The 19,553-nt window shown below is 44.4% G+C and overlaps 1 protein-coding gene across 1 annotated transcript in view; it reads right to left on the reverse strand.

The window, feature by feature from the left end:
* Positions 1 to 802: 802 nt before the first annotated feature.
* LOC144800036 (cytochrome P450 4B1-like) overlaps positions 803 to 19,553 on the reverse strand; it is a 121,485-nt gene continuing 102,734 nt past the window's right edge. Inside the window, exons 11-12 of the mRNA XM_078671649.1 lie at positions 16,878 to 16,960; positions 803 to 2,557 (exon numbers count right to left, since the gene is read on the reverse strand). Of these exons, the coding sequence (XP_078527775.1) occupies positions 2,389 to 2,557; positions 16,878 to 16,960 (252 nt within the window). The 3' untranslated portion in view covers positions 803 to 2,388. The remainder of the gene's footprint in view (positions 2,558 to 16,877; positions 16,961 to 19,553) is intronic.

Here is a 19,553-nt window from a genome sequence, read left to right on the forward strand (position 1 = left end):
GTTTCCCCCCTATGTTGGGGCTGTTGCTTGTTTTCTCCCCCTGGATTTTGTCCCTTTCCTTCCCTTCTCTCTATTTTTTCTTTTCCTGAAGTATTTTTGGATGTACAAGATTATACATTGTCCGTTATCATTCAATATGTATGTACTCATATGCCCTGTATGATTTACATCTATGACTAATAAAATGTTCAATAATAAAATACAAAAAATAAAAGATGTAAACCAGGCAACAAATATGGTATGAGTGATTCTAAAAAAAACATTTTTCAGTGTGTCAATTAAATACATACATTTATGTCACTGAATTGGATGTCATTTATAGAGAGTGATAATAAAACATTCAAGAATACCTCTATACCCTGGAAACATTGCCACAAGTTAGCCAAAATGTGCCAGTTTGTCATGTTCTCTATTTATGTAGCCTATGTTGTTATTAAGAACGAACACCATTATTATAGCCTTATAGCCCGCCGTAGATGGCTATACCGGCTATTAAAGGCCCTCTCCAGCGTTAAACAAGGGAGAGGGACTTTAATAGCCGGTATAGCCCAGCTACGAAGGGCTATAAGGCTATTAGAACATTCTGCCACCAGAGGGCAGAATGTTCTAACAAAAAAAAAACAAGCCTTATGGGAGCGCGAGCGATTTGGAATCCCCTCAGGCTCCTTGAAGCCTTTGTTCACAGCCAGAGCTGTGAACAAAGAAACATTGGAATGTTGGAGCTCCAGGCTTATACCAGCCATTATAAGCCCAGAGCACTCCATTGTTTTCAATGGAGCTCCCAACATTCCAATGTTCTAATTTGTGTTAACCATATATAGGTGAGGCTTCTGTGGTGTGCAGCTCCTGTTCTGAATTACTTTAATGTACTCTCAAACTCGATGGCTAAGGAAAATGATTCATGATGAAGTAAAGCGAATTGTCATAGAGAACACATTTGGTCAAGTGGGGAAGATGGAATTTGAGTCCAGAAGTGCATATTGTGCAGTTAAGAAACTGTAGTGTTACTTCATTCTCTCATCTATTTAATGATAAAGGCCAGTGCTCTGAGTGTAGTTCTTCAAATAGTGTTGTGCAGTTAGGGTTAGTGTATGGGGGTTAAACAAATACACCTATTCCACCCTATCTCAAACTGAGACTATACACATAGATATGCATGCGAGTAGTAATAAGGTGTTCTTTTCTCTTTGGAATGTTTGAACAGACATTGAAGAGAAAACACTGTGACAGAGCATAGCTGGCTGCATTCATGCTGCTCTTCGCAAGTGTCTCATTGATTAGCTGTAACTAAAGGATCAAACTCTGTGGTGGCTCCAATACCTCTTCTTTTCTTGCTTATTATTTAAATGCAGTCATTGAAGTGTTGAGCCGCTCCTAAAACCATACTTCTTTCTCAATCCAGGAAAGCTGCAGTTACATAAAGTAGCATCTTATCCTTTACCTTACTTTGCTGGCAGGAGATGATGAACATCTCAATGATAATAATTGAATAATTAACCAAACAAAAAGTTCACAGAGTCCCCACAAAGTTTGCTCCCCAGGTTTCAGCTCTTCAAGGAGTCTTAGGAGATGTAAGGCATGGCTTCAAAGAGACATTCTCTCTGCCATTGTTTACTCTTCAGTTTTCACTACAGAATATTGGGGGGATATTACTCAAATGTCTCTCCCACTCTGAAATCTGGGAGGGGGGCTATATTCTCTCCACCTCCATGGTTCGTACACCCAAACCCTACCTAAAGTTGAGTGTCATCAGTATACAGGTGGCTAGGTATGTCTGTATCCTTCAGTAGACCTTTGAGTGCAACTACAATGTGATGGCATGCTATAAACTCTGCTTCCTTGATTGATATCACGCTCTGTATTACAGAAGAGATTGAACACTCAACCTTCAAGACCAGTTTAAAACGTAGGGCACAGAGTGGTTCATTAACCACAGTGTTGGCTTAGTTAGTTAGATATGTTAGGCTAGAAATGTGCAGTCTTCTATTTTGCACAAACACCACAACCAGCACCCCCAGCTACATAGTGATATCAGGGCCTACAAAGGCTTTTTGTAGTATGTAAAGTAGTTATCCTGTAGTGCATGCCTTTGTGAAAAGGTTGCAAACATCCAAAGAGGCACTAAAATGGGAATATTCAGGGAATATTCACCTACAATCAGTACAAATAGAAGGGTCTGTGCCCTGGTGTACTTTTAGCAATAGGAGCTGGACGTTTCAGGGCCAATTCCCAAAGGCATGTCAAACATATGTTAAAGAATATTCCTCTAGTATTACTTCCCATACTCATAAATGCTTTTCTGAATTGGCCCCTGGTGAGGGTTCTGGAACAACTTCCTTATACACAGAACTCATGTCTGAAGATCATGTGAGATTTTTAGAGTCCTTGTTATTGCACTTTCTCCAGCTTCAGGTGAATCCCATTCTTGGAGCGGAGGATGAGCTGAGGGACTTTGATGGGAGGTTTACTTTCATCTGGAGAAAGCTTGAATCGGAGCATGGTCAGCGCCACAGCCACTTTCATCTCGTTCATGGCGAAGTTTTGTCCGATGCAGTTTCTAGAGAAAAGTCAGAAGGTGCAATTTGTTTAATACAGAGATAGACAATCACAGCGATGAACCGTTAAGTTTAAGGACATATTTTACTGCATGAAAAACGCTGAAAGAAGCAAACTGGATATGTTCCATAGTTAAGTTTTACGCGATTGTAAAAATAATGACAGAAATTTATTTTTCTATTGATATTAAAGCTTGCTCTTATTGCAAAAGGGAAAAATCTGAATACACTTGCTGAAAAATCAAGTTACATTAACAAGAAAGATAGTACAAAAGATTTTTCTTTAAAGTTTTTTCAAAAAAGGCTAAAACTGTAATAAACTAGGAGATTTCCATTCCACTATTCATTAGGGTGTTGAAGAAACTGTGAAGTATTCAAAACTGCAAAAATTACAGAGTTGTACTCATGGGAGAACACCTCTGCATACTACAATTTAGCAGCCTTAACCTCATAGCTGCTGCCGTCGGCCGCTGAATGTTCGGAGCACTACCTGGCTAGTGCTGCGAACGTTCAACAGCCAACGCGGCCCCGCCCACTCTTTGGAACGCCCAGCACTGTGCCGAAATAACGGCCGCAGCTAAGGCGCTAATTTCCAGTACAATAAGCGAAGTACACCAAGTCGGGTTTTCACTTTTTTTTACAGAAAATAAATCTGTTTTGTTGCAAGGAGTTCTCCAGAAGTGTAATTGGCCAAAACAAAATTTGCAAGGCAAAATTAATTTGCTTTTCGGCTACCACAAAAAAGAAGCCCATATTTTAGAACTAGGTTTACGTTTAAAAAAACGACTTCACAAGTGTAATGATATCATTAGGAAATAGGTGTCTTATATTTTTCTGGCTGGTCTTGGCAGCACAGCTGTATAAGAAGACCTATTGTTTCCAATATTAATATAGTGGTCTTTGGATGAGCTCCTTTTATTCACTACTTTTCTTGATCAGCTCAGTCCAGTGGTGTATTTCTTTCACACGTATTGCTATTGGCTGTTCAGTGTATCCTTCCAGCTCCAGTGAAGTGCATGCTTTGTAACGCCTCAGCAACCAAATACATCTCCATGCCTCTTCCTATGTTGACTCCTCGTTGCTAATGCTTACACAAACACATCTTTCGTTACATGCACTAGCATAGAAATCCCAGCCCATTGGCTTTGCAAGTGCTTTTTTAATTGTAGTTTCACAATTCGTTACCTTCATATTGTGTAAATATTTTGTGCCACATGAACTGGGACAAAATCTGTTTGCTCCAAGTATTTTGCACCACTGAAGTATTTACACAACATGGGCCTTTCAAAAAACATGTTTTGTAAATTTCAAGTCGGTGAAAGACTCTGAACTGCATCCGTTTTGTTTCACCTGCATCCGTTTTGTTTTGTCGCATCTCATTCACAAAGAACTTCTTTAGAGCTTTTGAAATCCTGTTCTATTCCCAGAACTGGATTATATATGTGTGTATGCTGGCCTGGTTAGGATCAAACCACCCCCCCGATGCATCAAGCCCAGATTCTGCGAATTCTAAATAGCGAAAAATACCGAATCGCAATTTAAAATTCGCAGAATGGGATGCATCAAGAAAAGCAAATAAAAAAAGCAAATCGCAGTCGGCCGCAATTGCTGATTGCGATTTTCTCTAAATCGTACAAAATTCGCAGAATCGCCTGTTTCCCATGTTGAAATTGCGATTTTGCAATTACCGAAATCGCAAATTGCGATCTCGCTAATTGCGAGATCGCAAAAACGGGAAGTCGCATTTCGAGCACAATGATGACATCACAACCAGGAAGTAGGCAGTTCCCACACTCATTCTGAACACACAGCCTGAGAGTAGAAGAATCACAGCACAGAGCTCCACCAGACACACCCTGCAGCACCACAACAGGACACACTCACTAAACCAGAATGTCCCAGGAAGCAGTGCACCTGGCAGAAAACGCAAAATCAAATTTTCTGAGCAGGAGTTGGAGTTCCTCATCGAGGGTGTAAGCAAGGATCATGACAGGCTGTTTGGCAAGGAATCCCGGAAGGTGCCTGAAGCAGACAAGAGGCACATATGGCAGCGCATCCGGTCCAAGGTGAACTCTGTTGGAGTGACCCAGCGCTCCATTGATGAGCTGAAGAAGAGGTGGTACAACCTCAGATGTCGTGCCAGAGAGCGCATTGCAGAGAGGCTGGGGGAGCAACATGCCACGGGAGGAGGAGACCCCACAGTTGTGCCCAACACTCCACTTGAAGACCTGGTGGAGGACACAATCAACCCTGCAGCCTACGTGGGGGTCACCCGGCTGGACACCTCCCGACTCACCCAACAATCCCAAGGTAAGTGCCATGCAACTGCGACCCCGTCCCCTAACAATGCCCATGCCTCCAGAGCTAGCCATTTGATAACCCCAGTAATGCAGGCCATGCACATCTGAAATGCCATATTGCATTGTGGGACCTGTAGTGTGACAATAGTTCCCTGATAGCCAGACCTGTCAAGTGAAACATATCCCTAAAGCCAGTCAGGGAATGCAAGCCTGCATGCATGTTGCAACATCCCATGTGCAAGATACATATCATTAATCATGCACCCATTTACATTACAGGTGCCGCAGAACAACCCAGCCCAGACAGCGAGGCACTCCAAATTGAGGAGAACCCTGAGGACACCCAGGGAGAGGGTCATCCTGCCCCACGACCTGGACCATCACAACCACCAGCACCAGTACCACCAACTCCCCATGCGGACAGGGCCACCCCTGCAGCCAAAGGAGGACAGCAACCACCCCATGTGACACCCATGGCAGTGGTACAGGACACACCACCACCCAGGAGGCAGACACGGCGCACAGCCACTGTGCGTTCGGAGTCCAGCGGACTGATGAAGCAGCAGCGCAACGTGGCAACACGCGCTGGCAGGGGGGAACATGTCCAAGATCCAGGGCTAGGTATAGAACGCCGGATGCTAGCTGTCCACCAAAAGCAGGCACGGCACATGGCAGCCATGCAGTTGCAGCTTTATAAGACAGCGTGCAACGTGAGCCAGCTCACGGAAAGCGTGCAGGTGCTGACGGCTGCTGTCAGGGAGAATAGCAAATCATGGTGTCACAGCAGGGCATCACCCGCCGCCGCCACCGCCAGCTGCTGACCCGGCTGTCAGCATACACAAGATCAAACCACCTGATTGGTAATGCGACCTCCCAACTTTCACGCCGGTCCCTGGCGATGCAAATTCAGATGGTGCAATGCTGCCAGGGCGTTGGAACAGTTCACAACCGCTGTCCAGAATCAGCAGGCGTGTGGCCATGGCCATGCAAAGGGGGGGGGGAGGGGGAGATGATGCCAGTGAGGGCACATCCAGTCTCAGCAGCCTGTCTGTGCCGGTGGTAACCGAACGCCGCCGCAGCACCAGGCCCAGTGCAGCATCACGGGCCGAAACTGGCGAGGAGGATGTGGAAAGGCGACTGGGTGCGTCCGGCCGGAGGCGCCAGTGATTGTATGTACTCTAGCAGCAGTACCATGCTGATATGACAAGCATGCCTGCTTCGCTATCATGGGGCTGTATGAGGAAATACAGTTGTCATGTATTGTGAAAAAAAATGTAAAGAAATATTTTTGTACAAAAAACAATAAGAATTTATTTCAAACGTAAATCCGACTCATGTCATTATTTCATTTGGCATGCATGAGTGCAGTGTTGTGTGAGGGGTATGGGTGCACTAGAAATAGTTCATTGTGATTTGGTTGCGGCGCCTGTGTCCTTCTGCATGATTCTCCCCGCGTGCATGATGCACATGTGCAGGTGGGCGGTTGTCCCAATCCGACTCACTGCCAGAGATCTCCACAGGTATCCTCCGCTTGGTAGCAATATTGTGGAGTATGGCACACACGGCCACGATGCGGCAGAAGACCTCAGGCTGGTATTTGAGGGCCCCACCAGTTTTATGTAGGATGCGGAATCGGCTCTTTACCAGCCCAAATGTCCGTTCAATGCAATTTCTAGTGCGAATGTGTGCAGCATTGTAACGCCGTTCCTGTGGTGTGGCAGGGTTGAGGTATGGGGTGAGGAGGTACTCACGGAGGCCGTAGGCGCTGTCACCTAAATGAAAGGAGCAGAGGGTCAGTGCCTGTTATGCCCAGTTACATGGTCTCGACGTACTGTATGTGGGCATGTGTACTTACCTAGGAGGTGTCCTTTGCCATAGTCACCCCTGGCCAAGCGGGTGTGTATGCCACTGTGCCGGAAGATAAAGGAATCATGCGTGCTCCCCGGGTATTGGGCAACTATGTCAGTGATGATTGTCTTTGCATTGCAGACCATCTGGATGTTCAGTGAGTGGTAGGACTTGCGGTTCCGGTACATTTACTCTGTCTCTCTGTCTCAGTGGGTGGGCAGATGTGGATGTGGGTACAGTCAATGCATCCAATTACATGGGGAAATTGCTCAATGTTACAGAAGGCAAGCTTTGTTTGATTTAAGTCCTGTTGGGTGGTTGGGAAGGTTATGTAGTGGTGTATCCGGGTCAGCATGGCGTCAAGGAAACACCGTAGGCAGCGTGACAGTGTGCTCTGGGAGATCCCCCCTGCATATGCTACTATCCCCTGGAAGCTTCCGGAGGCCAGGAGGTGCAGGCAGCACAGGACCTGGACATGGGTGGGCACGGCATTGGTCCTCCTTGTTGGGTGCTGCATCAGGGGGTCAAGGTCTCTGATGAGCTTTTGAGATTTTATTCTGGCTACTGTTAAAGACATCCAAACCACCATAACACCCTACCTGACCAAACTGATTGGCACCTCTCTTTGACAAGAAGATTTCATGGTTTGTCTATAAATTAGGGCATATTACCCCTTTGTAGAAAAGGGTAGTGCAGAGCCAGAAGCCCTACACCACTTTGCTTCCCTTCCTACCTAAAGCCTTGGAAAATTGTGTTGCATTGCAGATGAAACAACTTATTGCTGAGAATAAACATGTTGATGACTTTCATTTGGGATTTAGATCATGTTGGAGCAAAGAGGCAGCTGCATTACAAACAGCAATGTTTCACCCATTCTGGAAGCCGGAGAATGTTGCCTTCTTGCTATATTTGGCCCCTTTACTATATGATGGATTAAACCCAGATCAGTTGACTGGGGGTGAGTGTTTGATTTGCTCAAACGCTCCGTCCATCATCCCCTTTTGTATCAGTTTGTTCGCCCTAAGTAAGGCAGGGTATGCTCAGACGTGAGTCCCTTGCTCACTTGGCCACTGGATTCAAGATAGCCTGGCTGATGAGGATTATGAATCCGAAACCGGTCCCAGGATGCTTGTTTCCGGTCCAGGGAAGACAGGGCTTGGCAGTTCGGGCTGGACTGTTCCCATGAGGCACAGGGTCAGACTGATTTGCATATGGCCATGTCTGAACTGGGGTGGCTGAGTGGGCTAAAGAATGGTGATGGATTAAACCCAGATCAGTTGACTGGGGGTGAGTGTTTGATTTGCTCAAACGCTCCGTCCATCATCCCCTTTTGTATCGCTTTGTTCGCCCTAAGTGTGGCAGGGTATGCTCAGACGAGAGTCCCTTGCTCACTTGGCCACTGGATTCAAGAAAGCCTGGCTGATGAGGATTATGAATCCGAAACCGGTCCCAGGATGCTTGTTTCCGGTCCAGGGAAGACATGGCTTGGCAGTTCGGGCTGGACTGTTCCCATGAGGCACAGGGTCAGACTGATTTGCATATGGCCATGTCTGAACTGAGTGGGCTAAAGAATGGTGAAGGATTAAACCCAGATCAGTTGACTGGGGGTGAGTGTTTGATTTGCTCAAACGCTCCGTCCATCATCCCCTTTTGTATCAGTTTGTTCGCCCTAAGTAAGGCAGGGTATGCTCAGACGTGAGTCCCTTGCTCACTTGGCCACTGGATTCAAGATAGCCTGGCTGATGAGGATTATGAATCCGAAACCGGTCCCAGGATGCTTGTTTCCGGTCCAGGGAAGACAGGGCTTGGCAGTTCGGGCTGGACTGTTCCCATGAGGCACAGGGTCAGACTGATTTGCATATGGCCATGTCTGAACTGGGGTGGCTGAGTGGGCTAAAGAATGGTGATGGATTAAACCCAGATCAGTTGACTGGGGGTGAGTGTTTGATTTGCTCAAACGCTCCGTCCATCATCCCCTTTTGTATCGCTTTGTTCGCCCTAAGTGTGGCAGGGTATGCTCAGACGTGAGTCCCTTGCTCACTGGATTCATGATAGCCTGGCTGATGAGGATTATGAATCCGAAACCGGTCCCAGGATGCTTGTTTCCGGTCCAGGGAAGACATGGCTTGGCAGTTCGGGCTGGACTGTTCCCATGAGGCACAGGGTCAGACTGATTTGCATATGGCCATGTCTGAACTGAGTGGGCTAAAGAATGGTGATGGATTAAACCCAGATCAGTTGACTGGGGGTGAGTGTTTGATTTGCTCAAACGCTCCGTCCATCATCCCCTTTTGTATCGCTTTGTTCGCCCTAAGTGTGGCAGGGTATGCTCAGACGTGAGTCCCTTGCTCACTTGGCCACTGGATTCAAGATAACCTGGCTGATGAGGATTATGAATCCGAAACCGGTCCCAGGATGCTTGTTTCCGGTCCAGGGAAGACATGGCTTGGCAGTTCGGGCTGGATTGTTCCCATGAGGCACAGGGTCAGACTGATTTGCATATGGCCATGTCTGAACTGGGGTGGCTGAGTGGGCTAAAGAATGGTGATGGATTAAACCCAGATCAGTTGACTGGGGGTGAGTGTTTGATTTGCTCAAACGCTCCGTCCATCATCCCCTTTTGTATTGCTCCCTTTACTATATGTGACATGGTTAGTGTGAGAAATCAGGACCATTTTGCAGTGTCCCCCCACTTTTTGTCCCCATTTTTACCACTAGACATTGGTTTTCGGATGCTGACTGTGCCCTTGTCTCTGCTAATGAGACCCAGGGCCTTTGCTCTGTGTTAAAAGAATATGGTTCTTGGGTATGATTGCATTGGCCAAGACAGACCCCTGTAAGTCCCCAGTAGATAGTAGGGCTAGGGGTTTCAAACTACCTATAAGTCCCTAACATATAATAGGGCATGGACGTTTAGAGGCCCAGCAGATTTCATGCACTTGCAGGTCTGTGCTGCTGTCAGCCCACTGTCACGTCCAAAGGCAGCCCTGCCTTGTCGGGTAGTTTAGTTATAGTTATTTGGTCTAAATACAATTAGCACTGACAGACCCTATATCTCCCTAGTACATAATAGGTCCAGCGGTTCAAACTATAAATCCCAAATATCTGATAAGGCCCAGCAGATTTCCTGCAGTTGCATGCGTGCACTGTTGTATGCCTGCAGTCATTCTAAAGGTAGCCTTGCTTTGCAGACTGTCTAAAAGTAAATTGTATGCACATTTGACTTGGAGTTATGGGCACTTTAAAAGTGATAATCTACCTTATATTTACATATTTTTAGGCATTCCAAGTTCTCCCCTAGGTGGCCCAGGGGTAGGGGGGTCATGTAACTATAAGCAGGCACCTTATAAAAGATGTTTTATATGCACTGGTGAGGGAAAAACTGCCCATTTATGTAGGTACTCGGCTCCATAGGCTAACATTGCAATGTTTATTTAAGTATAACTATTGCTAGGAAAGGAGAAACATGTCATTCAAGGACTTAAACGATTGTTATTGATGAATTCAACAACTCACCACTGTTGAAGTTGTCATAACTAATACAGACAATAAGTTATAAGACGTTCTTTTATGTGAGCCAAAATCCATCCTTCTACCAGTTTTCCCTGATTGGTCAGCTCTAACAGGCTTAGTCAGGCTGCTTTGATTTTGTGATACGTGGCCTGGCTGGAGCAGAGGTTTATCTGATAGTGGGAGTTCTGCAGTGGCATAGACCAGGCCAGGCACGAAGATGGGTAAAAAAACATGGGCTTCAAAGAAAGGAGGACAGTAAAGAAATGCCAGGCCTACTTACCCCCACATCCTGTGCCCCAGCCAGATGGCAGGCTTGGGACAGGAATTTGAAGAGGTCAGTAGGAGGGGAGCTAATAAAAATAAGGCACGCTGTGGGTTGGTTTAGCCAGCTCACTCCTCTGGAGAGAATTCATCCATGTTGGATTTTGGAATTGCAGTGCTTTGTGGTACAAGATGATAGCACACTTTGGAGGAAGTTGCCATGCTTTTGGGTGGCACCGGGGATCTCATTGGACCCCCATGCTTGTAGGCCCAGAACACTGAATAAATATGTGAGAGCTGCATACCCTCTCAGACCTCATGCCTGAAACTACAAGGAGAAGAAGGACTGGCCTGCTGGAATCTGGACCTGCAGACAAAGGATTGCACTCTGAGTGACTGTACCTGCTGCACCATCTGGAACTACAGTCCTAAGGACTACACCTTTCTTCAGGATTAAGGAGTCAACTCCCTGCAGGCTACAATTTAAGAGAGCCCACTTGTACCACCTCCACCAAGAGTACCCCGTCTGGAGTGAGTCCAGGAGTCATTTAAGGATTTGGGCAGATGCATTGTGGGGATTGTAGTCCAGACATTCCAGAGACCATCTAGGAGATTCCAGACCTTTGGATTGGTGTTTTGGACACTTTGAACCTACAAGGAAACCTTTTGGAGGGACTTCCAGGACTTAGGAGAAGGTTTGAGAACTTTTGTGAAAAAGCTCAATAATGTGACTGCCCCGAAGTCGAGAGTCAAGCCGGCCACCCTCAACCGCAACCCGGATTTCAGGTTCCTTCCTCTGAAAGCTCCGAAGCTCTAGACTTCCATGATTTGACCGGGGCCTCGCAGAAACTCAAGCCAGTGAACCCGCACCAAATCCACCCTGACGAAGTGCCTTGCCCCACGTGGGAAGAAAAAAGTGCTCCAGAAACGTTTCTAAGTGACCAAGGCACCCACTGAACGTATCCGACTAGGGCCCCATCGCGGTCGCCCTCAAACTTTGACGTTATCCCGGTCAAGTCGACCAGATGTCCCAAAGTAGCACTATAGGCTTTTAGGTTTTAGGTCTTTTTTATTATTATTAATTGAAAAGGTGTGAGATACAATATCAGCCCACCTACATCCACCGGCCAGTGGTGTTACACTTAACTGTAAGGCATATATGTATCATAGGAAGGAAGAACAAGAGTTCTAGGCATAGAAAGAGGGACAATACCATTCAGGATACTTTCCAACAGAGATGAGTGAAGTAGCTGTCACACAGGCAACAGTTAAGTGGAAGGGTCGCTTGTTGAGGGTAATCGAAGAATTTGCAAATAGTGCGGACAGGACAGATTGAGGTATTCCTCCGGGAGGTATTGAATGCATGGTTGCCACATTTTGTCAAATAGGGGGAGGTTATGTGTTGCGACTCTCCATTTCCAATAGCTCCCAAAACTTTTTGTAGCCAATCTAAGTGTGTTAGTATGATCTGCGTACCCCATTTAGAGAGAAGAATCTGTTTAGCAGCTCCCAGTGTCAGGGCAATCGCCCAGCCTCTACACAATTTCAGTGGATATGGTATTGGATTGGGAAGACCCAGAAGTATATAGCTAGGAAATCGAGGGATATAATTATTGAATATAGTGTTCACCACCTCCAGTACGCCTCCCCAGAAGGATTCCACTGCCTTAAAAGGTGTGTAAGGGGGCCCGACAGCCAGACTGGCGCCAACAATTTCCATCATTGCTCAAATCCCACACTGCGATCCTCGTTGGGGTAAAAAACCAGTAGTGGGCAATATTCAGTGTTGTTGAAAGCTGAGTCTCAAGCACAGTGCAAAATGTCATTCCACTCCTGATCAATGAAAGTCCACCCACACTCCCCCTCTTATCTGGCTCGCATAGCAAATTTCAAAGGACTTTGAGGAGTCAGAAGAAAATTGTATATGTTGGATAGGATCTTCTTGTCGGAAGATCGAGTGAGAAGCCACTTCTCAATTGGTGGGAGCACCCGGATAGCATGTGGACAAAGTCAAGGCTGCATCACCCAATGACAGACTGCCATGTATTGCCAGAGCGCTGTGTCAGGGAGACCAAAAGCTGAAGCGTGGGGAAGTGCATAAGGCCATCTACATCGAAAAGATCTCCTACTTGCTTGCAGTTAGTCTCCTGCCAGGCTGCAAATGCAGGCCCCTTTATAGTTAGAGGGAAATCTGGATTGCCTTTTATTGGTGTTTGTGGGGACAGGGGAGTAAACGGGCATGTTTCAATTGTACTCTATCCCAAGCCCCAACAGCAGCTCGCACCACCGGGGAGCTATAGACTTGTGCTGACCTATGAATCTTTGGAAGCCAGGGCAAAATTTTATGTTCTCTGCCTCCCATTCGGGTGCCCGTAATTTGGGGGTTGCCACCGATTCATTCTACAAAGGGCTCCATATACAGAGCGAAGAGCAGGGGCGATTGAGGACAGCCCTGCCTAGTCCCATGGGTAATGGCACTCCCCGCTTTGAGGATCACAGCCAGCCTTCACTCTCACTTGGCGTAAGGTTTCCGTATTATGTATTATTAGTTCAGATAGCCCTTACAGCACCTCTACCATCTTGCTGCCGTCCCTATACCTAATATTCTTCTCTTTGTTTTTCTTCTCACATAATCAGTACCCGGCTGGGTGTCCGTGTGAGTATCTCGTTTTCCTTTTTCTCCTTCACCCACTGTTGGCACGTACACCTCACGCGGCTGCGTATTCTACCCCTCAGGTACTTTTTGATTTTATGACCTTTTATCCAATTGGTCGCATTTGTGCCGGTACATGGGCCATATGCTTATTTTATTATTTTTTTCTTTTCTTAGATGTCCCTAAATCCATAGGTCCTGATAAGACCCTAGATCATGCATAGGGTCAAAACGTCGTCGACGACAAAAGAAAGCGAACCATTAATATTGCGTATTATTGTATATAGCTGCGGTATATTATGTATTGAGCTGCTAAATGGTCAACTTTTTTGAATACCTTGGAAAATACTGTCACAATTATGTCACCAATATTTTAAGTTGCTGTTTCTCACTGGGGACATTGCGTACGTTTTTCTTTTTCATTGTATATAGTATTTTGTTTGTAAAATATAAAATATGTTGTATCAAACTAAAACCATATGTGTATGTTGTGTCTTGGCCCTCTGACATCATTTTAACACTTCCATTGCGATTGTACACCTTATTATCTATATTGATTTCATTATTCCACAGGAACCACTGTTTGACAATAATTTACCCACCCAGGTTCCTTAGAGAGTTGGGTTTCCTTGTCCTTTTTTGCGACTCAAACAGGACATAGCCACAGAAATTATGGACATGCACCATGATGTGAAGGATATGGGCCAGAGGATGAACTCTTTAGAACAAAGACAGGACACTCGCTAGGAATAGTTGAACGTCCATCTTCGTGAACTACTGGAGCTATTGGGCCATAATCTGGAGCTACGCTTTCAACTTGAAGACCTTGAAAAAAGGTCCCAGCGCTCAAATATACGCTTTAAGGGCATACCCCTGCAGGCAGTTTCAGGTAACCTCAAGGATTTTGTTGTCTGTCTCTTCAGACATGTGGGTCAGGGACCAGGAGATTGTTCTTGATCGCACCCACCAATCTGGTGACCCAGCCACTGCACTAGGTTAACCTCAGGAGATACTCACTTGCCTACACCACTACTGCCAGAAGGAGGCCATTATGACTGCGGCATGCATCAAGATGGTCATTGACTTTGAGGGCCATAGGTTGTGGCTATATCAAGACTGCTCTGCGCTTACTCTACATCAAAAGAAGGCCCTTTGACTGCTTGCGGACTTTCTTCTTCAGAACAACTTCAGACGTAAATGGGATCACCCTTCTACCTTCAATTTGTTTGGCAGGACAAGGTTCATATGGTTCGCAATCTTGAAGATGCCCAGTCCCTTACAGAAATGCCTACTTTCCAACCTGGTTCACGGGCTACTTTGCCGTCCCGGGCCCAGCAGCTGCTGGCTCTGATTCCCGGTGTTCCATCCAGGAAGAAACCTGTGAATACGCCCTCCGAAGTTGATAGTCGCAAGGAACATGTCCGGTTACTCAAGCCGCTACAACAGGTGGACGACATCGCAGGACCAGATGCTGATCACCAACTTCTCTTTTGCCCTTGTTTAACTCCAACGTATATACAATACCCCTAAACATGTGGGGGAGTGCTCCTACCATGACGGTCCTACTGGTGGGCCACTGCATGCCATGTCCGCTGCCTCCTGTCCAGTCACACCGCCTCTGCTGGACTCTGGGATTCGTCAGTCGCCCGGTGGCTTCCAATCACCCTAAACTGTGAGGGTAGATGCCATATGAAGCAGGGGGCACCAAATGCATTGCTGGAGCTCCCAGTCACTGCAGATTCTATCCTTCTTTAGAAAGTGGCCGGTGGAGCTCCGAGAGATGCAGCTGACTCAGCCACCATCTTGGATGCGCCCCCCGTGCTCTAGGTTTTAAGCAGTAGAAAGTGTAAATTCTTTATATATCCATATCTCTGGTTCCCTACATTTGATTTTTGTTGTTTTGGTGTCTATTTGTTCATAAAAATATAACCCATGTTTATAAATTTGTGTAGGATTTTTATTGTGCTTGATGTATTACTTCTTCAATGTACTGGTGCTTTTAAATGCTTTACAGTCCTGTCTTGTAAGTTAGTTCTGACTGCTCGCTACCAAGGGTTGAGCAAGGGACTAATTTATTAAGAACTTTTCTGGACTTTACACTGCGTTAGTGGCCATATTGCAAGTCGTAGGTGCATACTTACTCCTACTAATAACCAACTTTCCAACATTTAGCCACCATTCTTTCCTAGAACTCTTGGAAGAACACACATTGATTAATAGTCCTATCTGGAGAAACACTCAACAAATAAAAGTGCCAAGCTGTCAGTGCAACTCTGCCCCTCTGTCCCGTGGTTCAGTCCAGTCCGATTGCTTGCACTTTTTTGTCTTTGAGTGTTTCAGGGTAGTGGTCAAGTGTTACATCCAACACCTCTTTCAGTCATTATGGTGATGAGACACAGCTACACTTGAGAGTCTCACCAGCTAAAACATTACCCATCATGCAGAGACATGTTGACCTACAGTCATACTGAACCCATAGCTTTATCACAGTTTAACCTTCTCTTGACACTTTAAATCTATTTGTTAGTTGGTCAAATCCATAGGCTTTTCTTGGTCAAAATTATGATTCTTCATACTTTCCTAAATGCAAGAGGAGCAGAACACCAAATTAGCCTATGCAATGGAGTAAAAGTCCTTATCCTACCTAAAGATGTCAAATCAGTGGTTCTATCGCTGATGTTACTGAAATTTGATTGTTACCTCCTTACTGATTTGTATCCTCAGAATCCTGAGGGTAAATATCCATACCGCTACTATGGTTTTTTTGGAGAACCAAGAAATCTGAAGACACCACCCTAGTCCTGATCACTGTCAAATGATTTACTACCATAGTTAGGTGTTTTTTTAATCTGGCTTGCATAATCCACAAAGTATTCTAATGTATAGCTGAGACCTACCCAGCTAGAAAACGTGCCATCTCTGGAGGATGCGGCTTTCTTTGCTGTGCAAAAGGTTTGATTTCCCTTCCCTTTGCTCTTAAATTAGGAAAAATTAGGCAAATCTTTTCAATGACTGCATAAAAATTATGGAATTCCAATGCTCCTATCAGGATTGAACCATTTGTGTCTCTTTTAAAAGGGAACTCAAATGCATGTTTTTTCTGCTCCAATTGCACTAATGATCTGCGAGCAACTGCCAGAATATTGAGTGTTGATTTCATATTGAAACAAATATTTTAGATGTTTGAAAAGTTTTTTTCTAAAATGTTAATTTACAGCATAGTACTGAACTGGGTTAGGTATCTGATAATGCATGTTTGAAAGAAACTATACTGGGTTCGAACGAATTATATGCATGATGTATATTCTTATTTAACATAGGTGTGCGCCCCCATGCAGGTTTTCTCAGTAGCCCAGGTGTGTTTTGGTCATGGTATACAAATCATAAAATAAATGGTACTATATGGTGCTAGCATTAAGTGTATGATAATTTACATCCACAAGGTTTATTCATATGCCACTCATATAAAAACCGTTTACCTGGTCTAGTGTCACTCATAACTATATAACAATGCAACCATATTAAAGAGTAAGGTGTATATAATCAGTATATACCTGCAGCAGCAAGCAGCTTTGTCAAAACCTCAAAAGAAAGGGAAAATCTGAATAGTAAACATCAAAGCAGACAAAGATTCTTATGGCCACAAACTATTAGAGACAGAACAAAGATGAAGAGGTAGACTATCTCAAAGGCTGAGCTGTTTTTTTGTAATATAAATGTAGTTGTATAGAATTTCGAAAGGAATACCTTGCTCCTGCTGCAAATGGCAGAAATGCATGCGAGTGTCTATTTGCTGAATTTTCAGGTGAAAATCTCAATGGGTCAAAAACCTGCAATATAACATAATATTCTGTAAAAAAGGACTACATAGTGATTACATTCAATGAATTTACAAAAATGAGGGAAACAAAATTCAAGTAAGAGCAACATTAAACAGTTTGTTATTTTCCCTAAGGAGCAAAAAGAAATGTTATCAGGCTGGAGAAATGTTGGTTGCCTAAACATGCTCATGAAGTATTTCAGAGCCCATGTTCTTCTACTCATTCCAAACAAAAATATGTACAATTTTGCATAGAAATTAAGGTAAATAAAGTGCACTAATTTTACAAACCTCTGGCTAAAAGGAGTAAATTTGTACCTGCGTTTTACATCTATATTTGAACAGATTCAAGGACCGCTACAAGGAAGCTACCTGTCACCAGTTCTCAGGAGCATTCACATGCATACTCCCATACAGAAAGTTACACATGCACAACAGTCAGGGGAAAGTACTTCATCACTTGCAATTTTTTTTTATATTGCTCAATGGGACACATGATTTTCCCAGAAAGATTCCCTTTTCCAGCCCCGCCAAATTTGGATGTATTCATACATTGAAAACAGATACACTACTGCCCTTCACTGGGCATTTCCAGGGTCAGATCCACTTCTCTACAAGTATAGACAGCGAAGAGAGTCCCGGGCAATTATACGGTTTGGTGATGTACTGTCCTATGTGCACCAGCTGGGGGAAACCAATAAGGCAACTGCTGTTTTTTCTTTTGTATAAAAATTAAAAAAATACAAATAAAAAAATAAATACATTTAAAAAAAAGAAACTACCTGCAAACTACAAATGTTTATTTAATAACCATAAATTTGCAAGAGTCTGCAATTCTTAAAGCTTTGGATGGACTCAATCTAGAGCACAGACAAACCTCCACATAAGAAAAGTCTTGCTAGTGGGGAAATGTTGCTCTGCAGAAAGACATTTGTATATGTTAAATGTCATTTTCAGTTGTGTGAATAAGGAAATGGGGTTTGGACTTGCAAATTATAGTATTCTTTTAGTTCACGTTTGGCAAAACAGGAACAATTGGTTTGGCTGTGGCCGGGAGTACAGTTAAAGAAATTTGTCTGAGGACTGACTCAAAGTACAAACGAACTGAAGAATGTTTTATACATTTCTTTGGGGATCATACACATTTTCTGTCAATTCTTTTTTGGTAAAGTATAAAGTTCCTGTCTTGTGAGTCATAAATAAGGCCCCTGATAACAAATGCAGGTCGGCCTTGACATTGTGTGGACATAATGTGGGCCGGTGGGTAACGTCTCCAGATGTCCGGCATGAGGGGCTCGTGATCGCTGCATGTACTGTGTGTGTTGCATTCTGATTAGCTGTGTGTTCCTAACTTTGTGTGGCATCTGACTTTATGATGTTTTTTGGAATGCGTGCACCCCTCTGGCCATGTGCGCTTTATTGGGGCCAATTTCCCTGGACAATTGTGGTATCACTGCGCCTATCTGTGGGATTGATCTGAGTTTTCTGTTCACACGTTTGTCTGCCAGCTACATGTCACCACATCTGTGACCTATTAATCAGTAACCTCAGGCCTAAGTCTCAGAGCCTGCCTGACCACGTATTTCTGAGTTGGGGTTGATGGAGAATTCATGATCGGTGAATTCAATAATAATCATGCAATCTCGTTTTTATACATACATGTATCATTGTGTACATCGTAATTGAGTTTTCCAACATTAACTATATTTTTCTCCAATAGGACTTTTTCAGGAAGAGTAGAAAGCATTCAATTATAAGGGCACATTACCGGTTACTAATATTGTATCTGTTGGGGTAAAACTGTCCTCTTAATGATTAATCGATTTAGAAGTAGATGTTCTGAAAATAATTGGATAATAATATTGGAATGGGTCAATATGTCAATAAATACCATGATATGTGCAGGCCCGACAACTGCAATACCAATAAATGCAATGTCAATGTATGCCATAACCTGTGCTCGCATAACAATGTCAATACCCATAAATGCAATGTCAATGTATGCCATAATCTATGCCCACACAACAGTGTCAATACCATAAGTAACAATGTCAATGTATGCCATAATTCCTGCGCCCATAACAATGTTGTTACCAGTAGAAACAATGTCGATGTCTCCATGATCGAGGCATGCAGAACTATGTCAATATCAGTAAAGACAATGTTGATATACACTGTGACAACAGTACGCACAATGTTGAGAATGTCAGTAAAAATGTTAATGACTGGCATGTTATTTTCAGAAGTTCTAATGAACTCATATCATTGCTGTTGGATTCCCCCAAAGTGACTGCCCCATCAATCCCGAGTCAGAGAAAAGGGTCAGATTGGTCCTGCAACCGCAACCCACACCTATCGAGTGACAGGTCAGAGGTGGGGCCTCACTTAGCCCAAAGCCAAACGCACACCCAGGGAAACCCCTGATCAATCCCACAGATAGATAGTTGCACCACAAACAGGTCAGAGGAAATTGCCCAAAATAAAATATGTTTACCCAAAGGCACGCATTCTCCAAAAATATCACAAAGCTAGATGCTACATGCAGACAGGAACACTCAGCCAATCAGGACACGCCATGCACAGCACATGCAGTGGTCACAAGC

Source organism: Lissotriton helveticus, chromosome 1_2 (genome assembly GCF_964261635.1).
Source record: "Lissotriton helveticus chromosome 1_2, aLisHel1.1, whole genome shotgun sequence".
In the NCBI taxonomy this organism is placed as follows: Eukaryota; Metazoa; Chordata; class Amphibia; order Caudata; family Salamandridae; genus Lissotriton; species Lissotriton helveticus.